General features: G+C 38.2%; 1 protein-coding gene across 4 annotated transcripts in view; it reads left to right on the top strand.

The window, feature by feature from the left end:
- LOC124395450 (ryanodine receptor 1-like) overlaps positions 1–14,691 on the top strand; it is an 87,486-nt gene that overhangs the window by 19,006 nt on the left and 53,789 nt on the right. For all 4 annotated transcript variants that reach the window (XM_046863939.1, XM_046863938.1, XM_046863937.1 and 1 more), the window contains exons 2-24: positions 80–199; positions 642–740; positions 1,299–1,319; positions 4,233–4,307; positions 5,959–6,037; positions 6,615–6,727; positions 6,874–6,973; positions 8,401–8,497; positions 8,606–8,680; positions 8,984–9,140; positions 9,318–9,482; positions 9,606–9,727; positions 10,430–10,616; positions 10,867–11,002; positions 11,627–11,722; positions 11,807–11,925; positions 12,126–12,259; positions 13,113–13,354; positions 13,481–13,673; positions 13,776–13,992; positions 14,121–14,225; positions 14,327–14,430; positions 14,577–14,660. In XM_046863939.1, coding sequence (XP_046719895.1) covers positions 80–199; positions 642–740; positions 1,299–1,319; positions 4,233–4,307; positions 5,959–6,037; positions 6,615–6,727; positions 6,874–6,973; positions 8,401–8,497; positions 8,606–8,680; positions 8,984–9,140; positions 9,318–9,482; positions 9,606–9,727; positions 10,430–10,616; positions 10,867–11,002; positions 11,627–11,722; positions 11,807–11,925; positions 12,126–12,259; positions 13,113–13,354; positions 13,481–13,673; positions 13,776–13,992; positions 14,121–14,225; positions 14,327–14,430; positions 14,577–14,660 — 2,840 coding nt within the window. The remainder of the gene's footprint in view (positions 1–79; positions 200–641; positions 741–1,298; positions 1,320–4,232; positions 4,308–5,958; positions 6,038–6,614; positions 6,728–6,873; positions 6,974–8,400; positions 8,498–8,605; positions 8,681–8,983; positions 9,141–9,317; positions 9,483–9,605; positions 9,728–10,429; positions 10,617–10,866; positions 11,003–11,626; positions 11,723–11,806; positions 11,926–12,125; positions 12,260–13,112; positions 13,355–13,480; positions 13,674–13,775; positions 13,993–14,120; positions 14,226–14,326; positions 14,431–14,576; positions 14,661–14,691) is intronic.

Raw genomic sequence — 14,691 nt, 5'->3', positions numbered from 1 at the left:
TTTTGTCCTATGTGACTTATTTAAAATTATTTTTTTCTACGTCTGTCTATTTTTTCTCATTTGTGTTGTCTGATCTCAGGATGACACGGTGGTGCTCCAGTGTACAGCGACCGTCCTGAAGGAGCAGATCAAGCTGTGCCTGTCTTGTGAGGGCTTCGGGAACAGATTGTGCTTCCTTGAAACAACATCCAATGCCCAGGTAGCTTCTGGCTGAAGACAATTGAGTTATTACATAGATACTAAAGTATTTAAAGAAAGTCTTTTGAAAGACACTAAGCATTTGCCCTTTTGTCTGGAGGTCCCAAGTTTGAATCCTGAAAATGCCACAGCTGTCCATGGTTTGGAGTCCAGGACAGCATACTTGTCTAGCTCTGGGGGTGTGAGGGATGGGCTTTAATGTCTCCTCTGTCAGTCAGAGCAATGGTAGCCAAATTACAAAGCTACATCTGATTGAAACTCTAACCCAATTTCAGCAAGCAAGGGACAGAAAAAAACAATGGTCATCAACACGGCATTTCTAACCGATTTTTTCTAAATAAATCGGTTAAAAATTATTTTTCCACACATAATGTTCTACAGCCTGATCAAATGCTCCTGCTTATGTACATTTTTCATGTATATTTTTTCATTCCCTTGTCCAGAATGTGCCTCCTGACTTGGCTATCTGCGCCTTCATTCTTGAGCAGTCGCTTTCGGTGCGAGCGCTGCAGGAGATGCTGGCCAACACCATGGAGATGGAGGTGAGAGCCAGAGAAAACAGGAAACAGGGGAATAATAGAGTGAAAGGTGGAGAGGATGAAAGGAGATGGTAGCTGAAGTTCTAGGTGATTTTTGTTAGCATATCTGTGAGCTTCTAATAACATGGAGGTAAGATCCTGTAAAATGTGTAGGCTTGGATTGCTGTCATTGGGTGAATATGGTCATGTGATGAGCTCAGCTTAATCGTGCTGCAAAATGCTCAATAACCAATAGAACAGATTGTGAACTATATAAAGTTATAAAAATATATATGTAAAAAAAATATTTTAAAGCTACGCTTTACTAATAATCTAATCAGCTGTTTTTTTTATTTGTTTTTCTTTGATTATTGATTTATTTGTGTGAAATTTTTAGTTTAGTTTTTAATTAGAGTTGGTCTAAAGGCTGTGCTAGGTTATGTGGAGGTGATGTGAGGCACATTCATGTCTTTGCCTTTTGGACAAACGATCTGTAGATCCTCCGTTAGCATAACTTAACTTCATCTGCCTTTTTTTTTCCCTTTTCCCCTGACACCTCGTCCCTTTCTCTGCCATCCGTAGGCAGTCGATTTGGACCAGTGGGTATGTCCTTGCACATGTCTCTTGTTTATGTCTACCCCAATCTGATATAAGCACCTCTCCTCCACTCCTTCCTGTCCTTTTTTCCCAGTGTGTCTCGTTTAGATGAAATGAAATGGTGCTGCCCCCCCCCATTTCCCAGGACTTCTCTACTCCCTCAGCTTCGATCACACCACGTTTCTCACGTAGAGTCGGAATCTCATTTGGTTTCCAAATGACATTTCCAGCAAGAGTTAGTACCCGAGTAAAACTTAGACAGAGAAATAAATAGATAGATATATAGAGAGACATACAGAAACTCAAATCCTGGTAGATAAGGCTAGAAAACATAGTTTTTTTTAACCTAAGTCACCTTCCCATCTGCCCATCACACATTAAGCGCTTACCATGGCTGTATTTTTTACGAGCTCTTCAAGAATTCAAAGAAAACCCTGAATTTTCTTCCACAATTTGTTAACACTATCATCTCCCAAAGAAACCCAGGGTCTTCTTTGGATTTGTGCCTGCCACACCGCCATTTCATGCAGCATCTTCATCCTTTTACTAACCACCACTCCATCTTTTTTTTTTCCTCTCACTTATAACAATCCTTTAATCAATATATCATATTTATGTCATTGCTAATAAACGACTAAAAAAACTCACCATCATGCTTAAGCTCAAACAACGCATGATATTTCTGGTTTTTATTTCTTTCCCTTTTTTTCTTCACCTCTCGACAGTTCCATTGTTTCCTCATGACTTTGAGAAACCCTTCAGATTAACTCCATTTGCTGCTCACTAATCTCCAGTGGGTCATGAAAAGTTCATGAAAAAAATTACCATTTAGGCTGAAATATGTGCAGTAGTATAGCGTTATCTCATTCAGGGGTGGGCAGATTATAATTTCAATAGCTTTAAAACCTCACTGATCAGGTGATTAAAAATTATAATGCAAAGCACAAAGATAGGTTAGGTAGGTAACAGTGGTGGACAGAAACAAAGTAAACTTAATTAATAAAAGATTTTTAACGTATCTGTACTTTACTGAAGTATTTCTATTTGGGGAGACTTTCACTTTAACTTCACTGCATTCCAAAGTCAAATATTGTACTTTTTCCCCTACTACATTTAGCAAAATTTGGCTTTGCTTTTTAGAAGAGGATAAAAACGTAACTGGTCAATCACACAGCAAGCCACCAATCAGGGTCGAGCACACGCTGATTTGAACTTGTTTTGGTTTTGGCTCGGTGTATCTACTGATCACCAACATAAAGTTCAGCATCAGTTCAACAGCACAAAGAACATTTTGGGCGGAATAAATAATAAAGGATGGAAGAAACTAACTTGCCACAACACCCGTGGCCTTATTTGAGCAATTCTTTTGAAGTAGCTGAAAAAAGGGTTTTGGTCTCATAATAATTGTAATAGAAATCAATCAGTGTTTGACTCATTTATATCATTCTATTAATAGACTGGTGTGCTTAGATTAGATTATTCTTTTCACATTAGACTTTTTTGAAAAGAGTCTTGTCACAAAGATTATAATAGGAACATTATAGCCATAATAAATCATAGTACTTTTGATACTTAAGTGCATCTGAAGGCAAAAAATGTTGTACTTTTACTCAAGTGAAATCTTTAAGGGACACTTTAACTGAAATAATATTTATCCGGTGTATCTATGCTTTAACTGAAGTACATGGTTTTTGTACTCTGCCCACCACTGGTAGGTAAGTAAACAATTACAATAATAATTGTTCTTTCTGTTGCTTTATGTATAAAGAAATAGCCCAGGCATGAAGTCTGCTTGTTCTTGAGAACCAGATTATTAATTTGTCCACCCCAGGGCTATTAACTTGCCCACCCCAATCATTTACAACGTTTATACAGATACACATACAGAAGCCCTTGTTTCTATGGAATAAAAAAGTCAAAACCAGTAGTAATATCTGGGTATTAACCTGAGAAGTAGAAAGAAAGGAAGAAATGAAGAAAGGAAAGAATGAAAGCACATCTCTTTTAAAATGAGAAAGGCTTTTCTGCTCTTAGAAACAAGCAATAATCCAAAAAGGTAATGAGAATAGCCTGACATGAGAAAGTCCATGCAGGAGGGAGGGGTGGTGTCATTAAGGATTGAGGTGCTGAGAGAAAATCTGCTCGCTGTCACTGTCAACAGGAAGACAGATGGCGGTGTAACACACTGACCCACACAGGTGGATGAAGGTGTGCTTAACTCCAGAGACCTGCCGTGTGCATACTCTCTCTCACCCGAGTCATGCTACTGACACCGATGACGATGTTTCATGGTGATAGTGCAGGTGATGATAATCACTAATAACAATAATCGTCTTTTGCCTTTCTCATTCCTAAACCTTACGGTAAACTGACCACATACCGTAACTTATGACCTCATAGAAGCCTTTTGTGAACCCTTTCGGTTTGGTGTGACCTTTGTTTGACCTCTGTTTGTACTCATGTGTGGACTTCCTGTGGTACCGTAACTCACTTCCTCCAAGTTTGATGGGAGGTGAAGAGATGCCTATTCCCCCTCGGTGTGGCTTCTCTTCCTTCTTTTCTTCCCATGAGCATCTATATGTGGTTTACTGTACATTCTTCTCTCATTTGTCCTGCTACTCATCTCTGTTTTATGTTTGAAGAATGAAGACGACAGCCATTTTAAAAAGGAGGTTGCGGTGGCATATACACTCCTCATTCACTCATGACGAACACACACACACACACACACACACACACACACACACACACACACACACACACACACACATACATACACAGATACATGTTCACAGATGTTTATAATTACCCACTCACAAAAAGCCATGCTTACACACTCCTTTCCCAAGAATGAAGAATAATGAATGTGTATCTGGGTTGAATAATTTTCTGTTTTCTCCTCCGGCTCTCTGTTTCCAGTCCTCTCAGGGAGGAGGCCATCGAACACTGCTGTATGGCCATGCTATCTTGTTGAGACACAGCCACTCTGGCATGGTGAGCCACAAAACATTTGTCAGCTGTTCCGCATTTTTTAAAGTATAGCTGCACCTCAGATCGACCAGCCATAATATTAAAACCACTGGCAGGTGAAGTGAATAATATTGATTATTAGTCTTTGAAGGTCTGTGATATATTACAGCAAGTAAACTGTCAGTTCTTAAAGATGTGTTGGCAAGTGAAACGATCTGAAGGATTTTGACAATGACTAAATCATGATGGCTAGACTACTGGGTCAAGCATCTCCAAAACAGAAAGTCTTTTGGATGCGTTTCTGGTTCTGTAGCTACAGAGTCCCCATGCTGATCCATATCCACCATCAAAAGTTCCTATAATAGGTATTGCAGCATTACGGACACTGGAGCAGTAGAAGAAGGTGGGTCTGGTCTGACTAATTATGTTTTCTTTCACATCATGAAGATGGCTGAATGTGTGTTGCTTACCTGGGGAAGAGTTGGCATGAGGACGCACTCTGGGAAGATGGAAAATTGGCGTATTATGTGCGATGCTCTTGGAAACGAGTTTCATGTGTAATAATTCCTGGCATTCCTGTGGATGTTATTGACTTATGCTTCCTATGAAAACATTGTTCCAGACCAAGAAGCCCTTCATGATAATAGTATTCCCTAATAGTAGTTTTGTATTGTTCAGGAACGGATTGATGTACATGATGAACCTGGAACAAAGGTATTGATTTGGCCTCCAAATTCTCAAGCTCTCAATCTGATCAAGTATCTCTAAGATGTGCTGGAAAAACTGTCTTATGCCAGGCTCATATTGTGCTATAGTCCTTTGCAATTTTTGCTCTTCAGACTGTAGGATCTCAGTTGTCATAATGTCAGACGGTACGACAGTCAAAAACTGATGCACACAAGAAAAAGTCTTAGTTGAAGTTTGACGTCATAAATCAGTGACACGTTCAGACCCACAATCTCTCGCTAATTGTATCTAGCAGCAATAAAAAAAAAACTGTGGTGTTATTTTGGTTCATGACATGCCTTGATTATAAAAACATCACATAAACACTCCTTTTCTCACCATAACTCAATAAGTTACTCTTCTTGCTGTGCTGTCCACTTGATTCATTTGAACATTTTCCCTGAGGTGGTTTAACGTCGTCGCGCAAACTGTGTCATTAGGTTCAGCGCTGCTATTGGTTCTTGGTTTTGACAGCTGTCATAGGAGAAGTCACACTGCAGGAAAGAGTCTGAAATCTTCTGACACTGCCAGAATTTCATTAGAGAGAAAACATTAGCGCAACAGTCATTAATCGGCTGTCGGTAAACATGTCAAACCAGCGATCAAAGGCTATAGATTTTAGCTTAAAATGATAGGAATCTTTTATGATTTTTAAAATTTGTTTCAGCTGACCATGACCAATTATGCCTGCCATAATTTATAAGTCCTCTCTTCTCAACTTACAGGATCTGCTGCTTATATTTTGGTCCAAGATACACACACCATAAGAGGTTTTTGAGTTCGTGCTGTAAAGGGTCAGAGCTCCTCGGCACCTAATATACTATAAATATAATACTAGGCAGTTGGTTTTAATATTATGGCTGATCGGTGTATGTATTTATGATAAAAAAAAATGCTTATAAAAAATAATGATTGTATATATATTAATTAATTCTAACTTGAATCGTAGTACCTCAGTTGCCTGACCACATCACGGTCGCTCACGGACAAGCTGGCCTTTGATGTGGGCTTGCAGGAGGACTCTACAGGTACACACAAAAAACGTTCACCACCTTTTACATGGATAAAGCACAGTTTTTGATGGTCATATTTCTTATTTAGAGAAACTGAATTTGCATCAGTATGATGTTGCAAGAGTCCAAATTACATTTTTCTTATGAGTGGCTACAATGGAAAACATAATGAATGAGAACCACAGAAGCATGATCGGGTAAAGAAATAATATAAAACTAATAAAGGGAAATGCATATATTTGGTCATATACTGTATTAAACTGTAAAACTGTAACCCTGTAAGAATCCTTATACATTGTATTTGTATAGTGAGAATGGTTGTAAGCAAAATGCATACAAAATAATATACAACAGGGGTTTCCCCATGCTAGTATAACACAAATTGTACTTATTGACTAGCTTATATTACACAAAATAGATATTTCCCATATATTACAACCCTCACTGATTCCAAAAAATGTCTAACATACTTTTTATGTATTTTTTAATATACAATTCAATGTACATTTTGGCTACGTCCTATACAAGTCATGAGAAAGGCATTAAAATATGTGGTATGTGATGTTTTACCTTAAAATGTGGTGCATTGTAGGTGAAGCATGCTGGTGGACCATCCATCCTGCATCCAAGCAAAGGTCAGAAGGTGAGAAGGTCAGAGTGGGAGATGACCTGATCCTGGTTAGCGTGTCATCTGAAAGATACCTGGTAGGACTTTTTACCTTTTCTTGTATTGGATCTTCCTCTTGGATATACACCCATCTCACAGTTCTGCATGTGCATATCAATTCTGCGTGCCTTAGTCTGTCATTGACTCCTGTCCTTGAGCTCCTGTGATTTTTGTGTCCTTGCAGCATCTGTCCTACGCCAGTGGGGACTTAATGGTAGACGCCTCATTCATGCAAACCCTGTGGAACATGAATCCTGTGTGCTCAGGCTGTGAGCTTGCAGAGGGTGAGCTTCTGTTGAATAATTAAAAATCTACTTTTTCGCATCTCCTGACCCTCTGTTTAGGTTTTTATCTTTTGTGAGGGACACAATGAGATAAATGTTGAAGGTCAATTTAGATATAGGTTAGCTTTGGTAACCAAAACAATGAGTCAATAGTACCCAATAGCAGTCAATAGTTTGCAATAGTACCAAATAAGGGTCAATAGTAACCAATAATGGGTTACTAGTTTCCAATAGTACCCTATAAGGGTCAATAGCCAATTAGCCAATAGCCAATACCCAATTATGGTCAACTGACCATAATTAAATTCCATGCTCATATCTATGAGTACTGCACAGAACTGTCACTCATCACATTATCTGTATATGTTGCACACACTATTGCTTCTATATACTGTACAAAGTTTTATTGTAACCTCTCTCATCATACCTGACACACAATACTGTCATTTGCACTACCATGCACTCCCACACTTTATGTACATTACTGGTCTGTATCCCTATTTATTACCCACACTGTCTATACTGTCTCATATTGTCTGTATTGTCTGTATTGTCTTGTATAGTCTGTTTTTGTCTTGTTGTGTCTGTTTTGTCATGTATAGGTTTTTATTTATGTCTGTACTTTTGAGAGTAACAAACAGCTGGAACCAAATTCCTTGTGTGTGTCAACACACTTGGCCAATAAACCTGATTCTGATTCTGATTCTGATTCTGAATAGTATAAAAATAGGCATCAATAGTTCCCAACAGCACCCAATAATAGTCAATAGTTCCCAATTGTAAACAATAAGAGTCAACAGTTCCTAGTTGTACCCAGTGAGAGTCAATATTCACCAATAGTCCCCAATAAGGGTTATTAGTTTCTAGTAGAACCCTATAAGGGTCAATAGTTCCCAATAATACCCAGTAAGAGTCAAAAGTACCCAATAAGATGCAATCGATTACAGTGATTGTAGGGCAAAACCTCATACTGTATAATAAAACAACAAAAGAAGAAAAATTATTGCTTCATTGTTTTTTTGCAAGGTCTGGAGATCTACCAGTTCCAGATGAAACTGCTGATAGATTGTGATCATTTAGCTCTTTAGATTTCCTATAAAAAGAAATGTATACACAAGCCTGGGAAAGCCCAACACATTTCACATTTATATCATTTTTATGCCTATAATGCATTAATCAGACACTTATAGTGAAAGTATAGCAGGAAATAAATCTTGACATGGCTATGATTGCCTGATTCTTCCATGCCATCTGTATGATCAGTATAATTGTCAAATTTATACTGAAAAGCCAATATAGGAGAATACAGGAGAAGCTTTCACTATATGTATGGTACGTAATGCTCGATAAAAAGTACACTCCCCAAATTTGTAACTAATTTATTTTTTTAATATATATATGCAAAACTGTATGTATTTAACCTATAGGTTTTTTGACTGGGGGCCATGTTCTCCGCTTGTTTCACGGCCATATGGACGAGTGTCTGGCCATACCCCCACCCGACCAAGGAGAAGATCAGCGCAAGTGAGTGAGGAAACACAAAGACAAAGCTGTGGCATAAAACTTGTCATGTGTTCTGCCCTCTCATTTCTGTCTCTCTTCTCACTCTCGACTCGTTTTCTGCTTTCTCAGGATTGCACAGTACGAGTCAGGAGCAGTCTGTAGTCAAGCACGCTCTTTGTGGAGACTTGAGCCTCTGAGAATCAGGCAAGGAGAACGTTTATTACATGATCAGATATGGAGATGTGATCACTGAGCTTATAGAACAGTAGATAAAGATCCAAGGCTGTGTCAAGTATTAATTTTAATTAAAAAAAAAAAGAAAATATTCGTTTATTGAGATTTTTTTATGAGTTGTACTAGAAGTACATGGGAAATTCCACACAAGAAGGTGCAGAGATGGGACTTTATGTTTTGCAAAATGTGTAAAATTCAACAGATTTCAACAGTTTTTAAGTAGATTTTTACCTTGATGTAATTCCTATGGTTTCAAAACAATTTTCTTTATAGCTGGAGTGGTGGTCATATGAAGTGGGGTCAGCCATTCCGTATACGCCACATCACCACTGGACGCTATCTGTGCCTAGATGATGAAAAAGGTCTGATGGTTCTGGACCCAGAGAAGGCCAATACCAAGCAGTCAGCTTTCTGCTTTCGTGCCTCCAAGGTCTCCATTTGTTTGAAATTCTTGATAAAAAAACAAAGCAGATTTCATCAACACTTTTTTACTTAATTAAATAGTTTTGCGTTACATAGTATAAAATCATTTAATATTAATCAGCAGAATTCTTATTTTAATTCACATCCTTTTACTCTACTGTGTTTCATTGTTGTCTGTGAGCAGGAGAAGGTGGAGGTGGTGAAAAAGCGTGATGTTGAGGGCATGGGGGTTCCCGAGATCAAGTATGGCGAGTCGATGTGCTTTGTACAGCATGTTTCTACAGGTCTGTGGCTCACCTACGCTGCCCTCGATGCCAAAGCAGCTCGTCTGGGTACCATGAAAAGAAGGGTACGATACTGTAGATAACCCAAGGCCACATGACCTGCCTTCTATGAATACCGATTGCATAACTGACAAATATATATCTGTCTACTGTGAATCCGAATAAAAATCTTATTCTTTTCTTTTCAGGTTACTCTACATCAAGAAGGCCATATGGATGATACTTTGGTGATGTCACGTTCTCAGACGGAGGAGTCTCAGGCATCTCGCATGATCTACAACACCTCAGGCCTTTTTAAACTGTTCATTAAGTATGAACTACACTACATCTTACTGCCTTTTAATAACTTAGATGTATAGATATGTGTGTAAGATACAGTACTTACAATATATAAAGATGCAGTAGGACTGTAGAAGACGTTATTGTGAACTGCAGGCAAATAATTAATATTATCTGTACAATGATTTTTTTTTTTACTAATTTGAATAGACAAAGACATTAAAAAAAGGGTCCCAGTCCCATGCAGTACATAGGACTGGGACACTTTGTTTAATGTCTTTGTCTATTCAAATGAGTAAAAAAATTATCATTGTACTGATATTTGTACTCATTGTACTCATAATATTTCTTATGTTCAAGTTTAATAAACAAAAAATAATACAGAGTAACTAACATTCCAAACACAGTATGAAATATCAAATATTTAATTTATGTAGTATATGCACCACTAATAGAAATGCATCCAGAAGGAGCCACACTCAGTGGCAACCTATGAGAAGATTCTTTCAAAATGAGCTATGAGTAAATAATCTATATAGAAAATAATGGGATCTGGAAGAATGTAAAGTGAATTGTTGAACATTACTGAAGTTGTACTTTTTATTGGAGTGTCAGAAGGATTAAAGCTTTAGAGCGAAACTGTTCCTTTTGTTCTTAGCGTATGTTTCATTGCATTGTGGAAGCAAGAATATAAAAAAAGATCAGGCTCAATTCGCTGCATGTTTATGTGTAGGGGGCTGGACTCTCTAAGTGGGAAGAATAGGGCTGCAGGTCCGGTCTCGCTCCCTCTGGATGGGGTGATTCTCTCCCTTCAGGATCTTATCCACTACTTTCAGCCACCTGAGGAAGAACTGGAGCATGAGGAGAAACAGACAAAACTGCGCTCACTGCGCAACCGTCAGAACCTCTTCCAAGAAGAGGTAGGTCATGAAGGACATCTGGGGGAGATTACCAGATTGTCGGTGCAAATTTAGAGCAGTGTATTAAAATATGTGTGTGTTCATGTGTCAGTCATTATTCTATATAGAGACAATATAATAAGGTGATATTTAAATATTTTTTGAGATTTATATTTAGATCATCTGAGATGTAGAAATACCTTGGTCTCAGTCGAACCAGTTGATGATTCAGTCAACTGCATGTTTCTGATTATTACTGATTGTGCTATAGGGAATGATTACCATCGTACTGGAGTGTGTCGACAGGCTTAATGTGTACAACACTGCCGCTCACTTCTCTGAGTTCGCCGGGGAAGAGGCAGCCGAGTCCTGGAAGGAAATAGTCAACCTGCTCTACGAACTGCTGGGTGAGACCCTGGATTCTGTTACTATAAATAGCTTGCTGAAGTTTAAAATTAGTGATCATTTTATATTCCACTCTCCCACTGATTAGTTTTTCCGTGTTGCATTTTACAGTAAGAGAGCGGCCTCTAGAGGCGAATCACTGACACCGTGTGTTTGTTGAAGTGTTTTTTTTTTTTTCATTTTGAATGTGTTTTTATTTATTTGGTGTGTTACTTTTTTTGTTTCAGTTTGAATGTGTCTTTTATTTTTCTTAGTTTTTAATATAATTAAACTTTTTATATTTATTAAATTTATCACATTTCCATGATTTTTTTTTTTTTTCCAAAAAGTTTATTATTTTTTTTATTACTTTTTTAAATATAAAATATTATATACAGTATTTCGATTTGTTTTAGTATATTGACTGTTGGCAGGTTGCTAAAGTAAAAGAGAAATAAAACACTTCAGGACATTGCATTGCCATTGCCAATTATTGTTCTGTACCATCAGGCAACAAATGCATCATTATTCTTTACCTAATGTATATTTCTTGTTCTATAATTTCCCTGACATAATACAGCATACCTAATATACTGCAATTAATATGTACCGCACATGTATAACATGTATTTCTTTCTGTTATGCAGCTTCGCTTATCAGAGGAAACCGTGCTAACTGTGCTTTGTTCTGCGATAATCTGGACTGGTTGGTCAGTAAACTGGATCGTCTGGAGGCCTCGTCAGGTGCACAGCTCTCGCACATATCATATAGAAATGACCTGATATGGTCCGGTGCTTCATTTACACGTTTCTACTTCTTTCCTGCAGGAATTCTGGAGGTGTTGTACTGCATTTTGATTGAAAGCCCTGAAGTCCTGAACATCATCCAGGAGAACCACATCAAGTCTATTATCTCTCTTTTGGACAAGCACGGACGCAATCACAAGGTCTGCTAGTCGGGATTAGCTCAGTCATGCATACTGTCATTGCTAATAATGGGTCTGACCTGACATGATTTATTTTGTAAGGGAATTTCTAAAAGATGTGAGTACATGTGGGGAAGAGGTACTAGGTTTTGTAGTTACACAAAAGAAACGTGTGTATGCTAAGAGACACAAAGGCTGACGTCATCATTTTGTGTCAACAGGTACTGGACGTGCTCCGCTCTCTGTGTGTGTGCAATGGTGTGGCTGTGAGGTCCAACCAGAATCTCATCACAGAAAATCTGCTACCACGCCGTGAGCTTCTGCTCCAGACCAACATCGTAAACTATGTTACTAGGTAAAATGCCATCATTTTGCAAATTGTTGGAATTTTTTCACAAACCGTGAGATCTTCATGTAACTGGAAGAATCAAAAAGTAAAAGAACTTAGAATTGCGAGAAATAAAGTCGGAATTGCAAAGTTGGTTTCCTGGTGGTCTAGTGGTTAGGATGCGGCGCTCGGAAGGGCATCCAGCGTAAAAGCATGTGCCAAATCAAAACATGCGGATGGTCTGCTGTGGCAACCCATAATGGGAAAAGCCGAAAGAAGAAAAGTTGAAATTGCAAAACTTAATCAAGTCGGAATTGCGAGAAAAAAAAGTCAGAATTGAGAGAAATAAAGTCAGAATTGAAAAAAATGTAATTGAAATTTGCATGAAAAAAGGCAGAATTGCGAGAAAAAAGGCAGAATTGCGAGAAAAAGGGCAGAATTGAAAAAAATATATATATTTTTTTTAATATAAAAAAAAAAAAAAGTTGGAAATTAGGGAAAAAAATAAACTTTCATTTGGAGGAACTGGGTTTCCAATTAAACTGGTTTTCTTGATCATAGTGCTCTCCAGACTGTTTAATTGTTGTTATTGTTTTATTTAATAAACAAAATTAATCCATTATTGTTCATTCATTTATTAATTACAGTCCTGTCTTTTATGCAGACTGCATTTAGCTAGTGCCGGGCTTGGTTTGTATAACAAGCTGCAATAGCAAAAAGTTGAACATTCACTTCAGACATGTTGTGACTGCATTTTGTGTAATGTTTTGTGTTTTCACCTCAAATTCTGTCTGATGATCAAACATTTAAAGAATTCGCCTTTTTTTGTACATAATCTGTTATCAAAAGATGATTTTTTTTTTTTTACTTTGTTCCACAGTGTAAGACCCAATATCTTTCTCGGAACATGTGAGGGCTCGACACAGTATAAGAAATGGTACTTCGAGGTTATTGTGGACTATGTGGAGCCGTTCGTGACTGCTCAGGCTAGTCATTTACGTGTCGGCTGGGCGCTAACAGAAGGATATAGCCCCTACCCTGGAGGAGGAGAAGGCTGGGGAGGTAATGGTGTTGGCGATGACCTCTACTCCTATGGATTTGATGGATGTTACCTGTGGTCAGGTGAGTGTAAAAGCTAGAAATAGTGAGTTTGGTTGTCTGAGGTTTTTCTGTAATTTCTTTAGATTATTCCTCACAGTTTGACTTGACAACTAGTTTCATGTGAAATTTCTAATTTGTCATTCATAGGTCATGTGGCTCGTCAGGTGGCATCACCCAGTCAGCACAGCCTGGCAGCTGATGACGTTGTAAGCTGCTGTCTGGATTTGAGCGTGCCCAGTATCTCTTTTCGCATCAACGGACATCCTGTTCAGGGCATGTTCGAGAATTTTAATTTGGATGGCCTTTTCTTTCCTGTTATCAGCTTATCAGCTGGGGTCAAGTAAGAAATTTCTTCTAACAATTGGGTTATTTGTTTGACTTTGTTTCAATTGTGACAAATTTTCACTCTTAAACTGGGGCATGTTTTCCTGAACTTTCCTAGAGCTCGATTTCTATTGGGCGGACGTCACGGTGACTTTAAATTCTTCCCTCCGCCTGGCTATGCTCCGTGCTACGAGGCTCTCCTGCCCAGAGAGAGGATGCGTATCGAGCCCATCAAAGAGTACAAGCATGACTTCAGTGAAGTCAGAAACCTCCTGGGCCCCACAAAGTCTCTCAAACACACCTCATTCACACCATGTCCTGTGGACACCGCTCAGGTGCCCAACCTACACTTTCCATTTCTGTGTTAAATGTCAATTATTCTTTCAATTGTGTTTTTGTAAAGCAATTTTAGGCAAAAAAAAAAAACACAAAAAATTTCTGCATGTTAATTTTTTTTTCATAGATTGTGCTGCCACCTCACTTGGAACGCATCAGAGAAAAACTTGCTGAAAACATCCATGCGTTGTGGGCTGTCACTCGAATCGAGCAAGGTTGGACCTACGGTCCAGTAAGTGTTTTTTTTTTTTTATAACTTGCCACAAACTACACCACAAATATTCACTAATACTGTATATGTTGAGTTTAAAACATCATCTCTCTCTTCATCAGTTCCGTGATGATAATAAGAAACTGCACCCGTGCCTGGTTGACTTCCAGAACCTTCCAGAACCTGAGAGAAACTACAATTTGCAGATGTCTGGAGAAACTTTAAAGTAAATAATTATTTAATTTTACTCACATAATATATATTATTAAAATTCTCTTTCAAAGATGTTTCCTGGCTAGAAACCTGTGTTTGTACTCAGTTTGAGTTACTTTTATACTTTACATAAAACTTTTTACTTTTGAAATTCTTCAGGACGCTCCTGGCTCTGGGCTGCCATGTGGGTATGGGAGATGAGAAAGCAGAAGAAAATCTGAAGAAGATCAAGCTGCCTAAGACGTATGCTGACAAATCCAACAAGAGCCTGATA

Source organism: Silurus meridionalis, chromosome 13 (assembly GCF_014805685.1).
Source record: "Silurus meridionalis isolate SWU-2019-XX chromosome 13, ASM1480568v1, whole genome shotgun sequence".
NCBI classification, from domain to species: domain Eukaryota; kingdom Metazoa; phylum Chordata; class Actinopteri; order Siluriformes; family Siluridae; genus Silurus; species Silurus meridionalis.
Note: the sequence above shows the minus strand (reverse complement) of the source record. Positions and strands in the feature narration are given on the sequence as shown.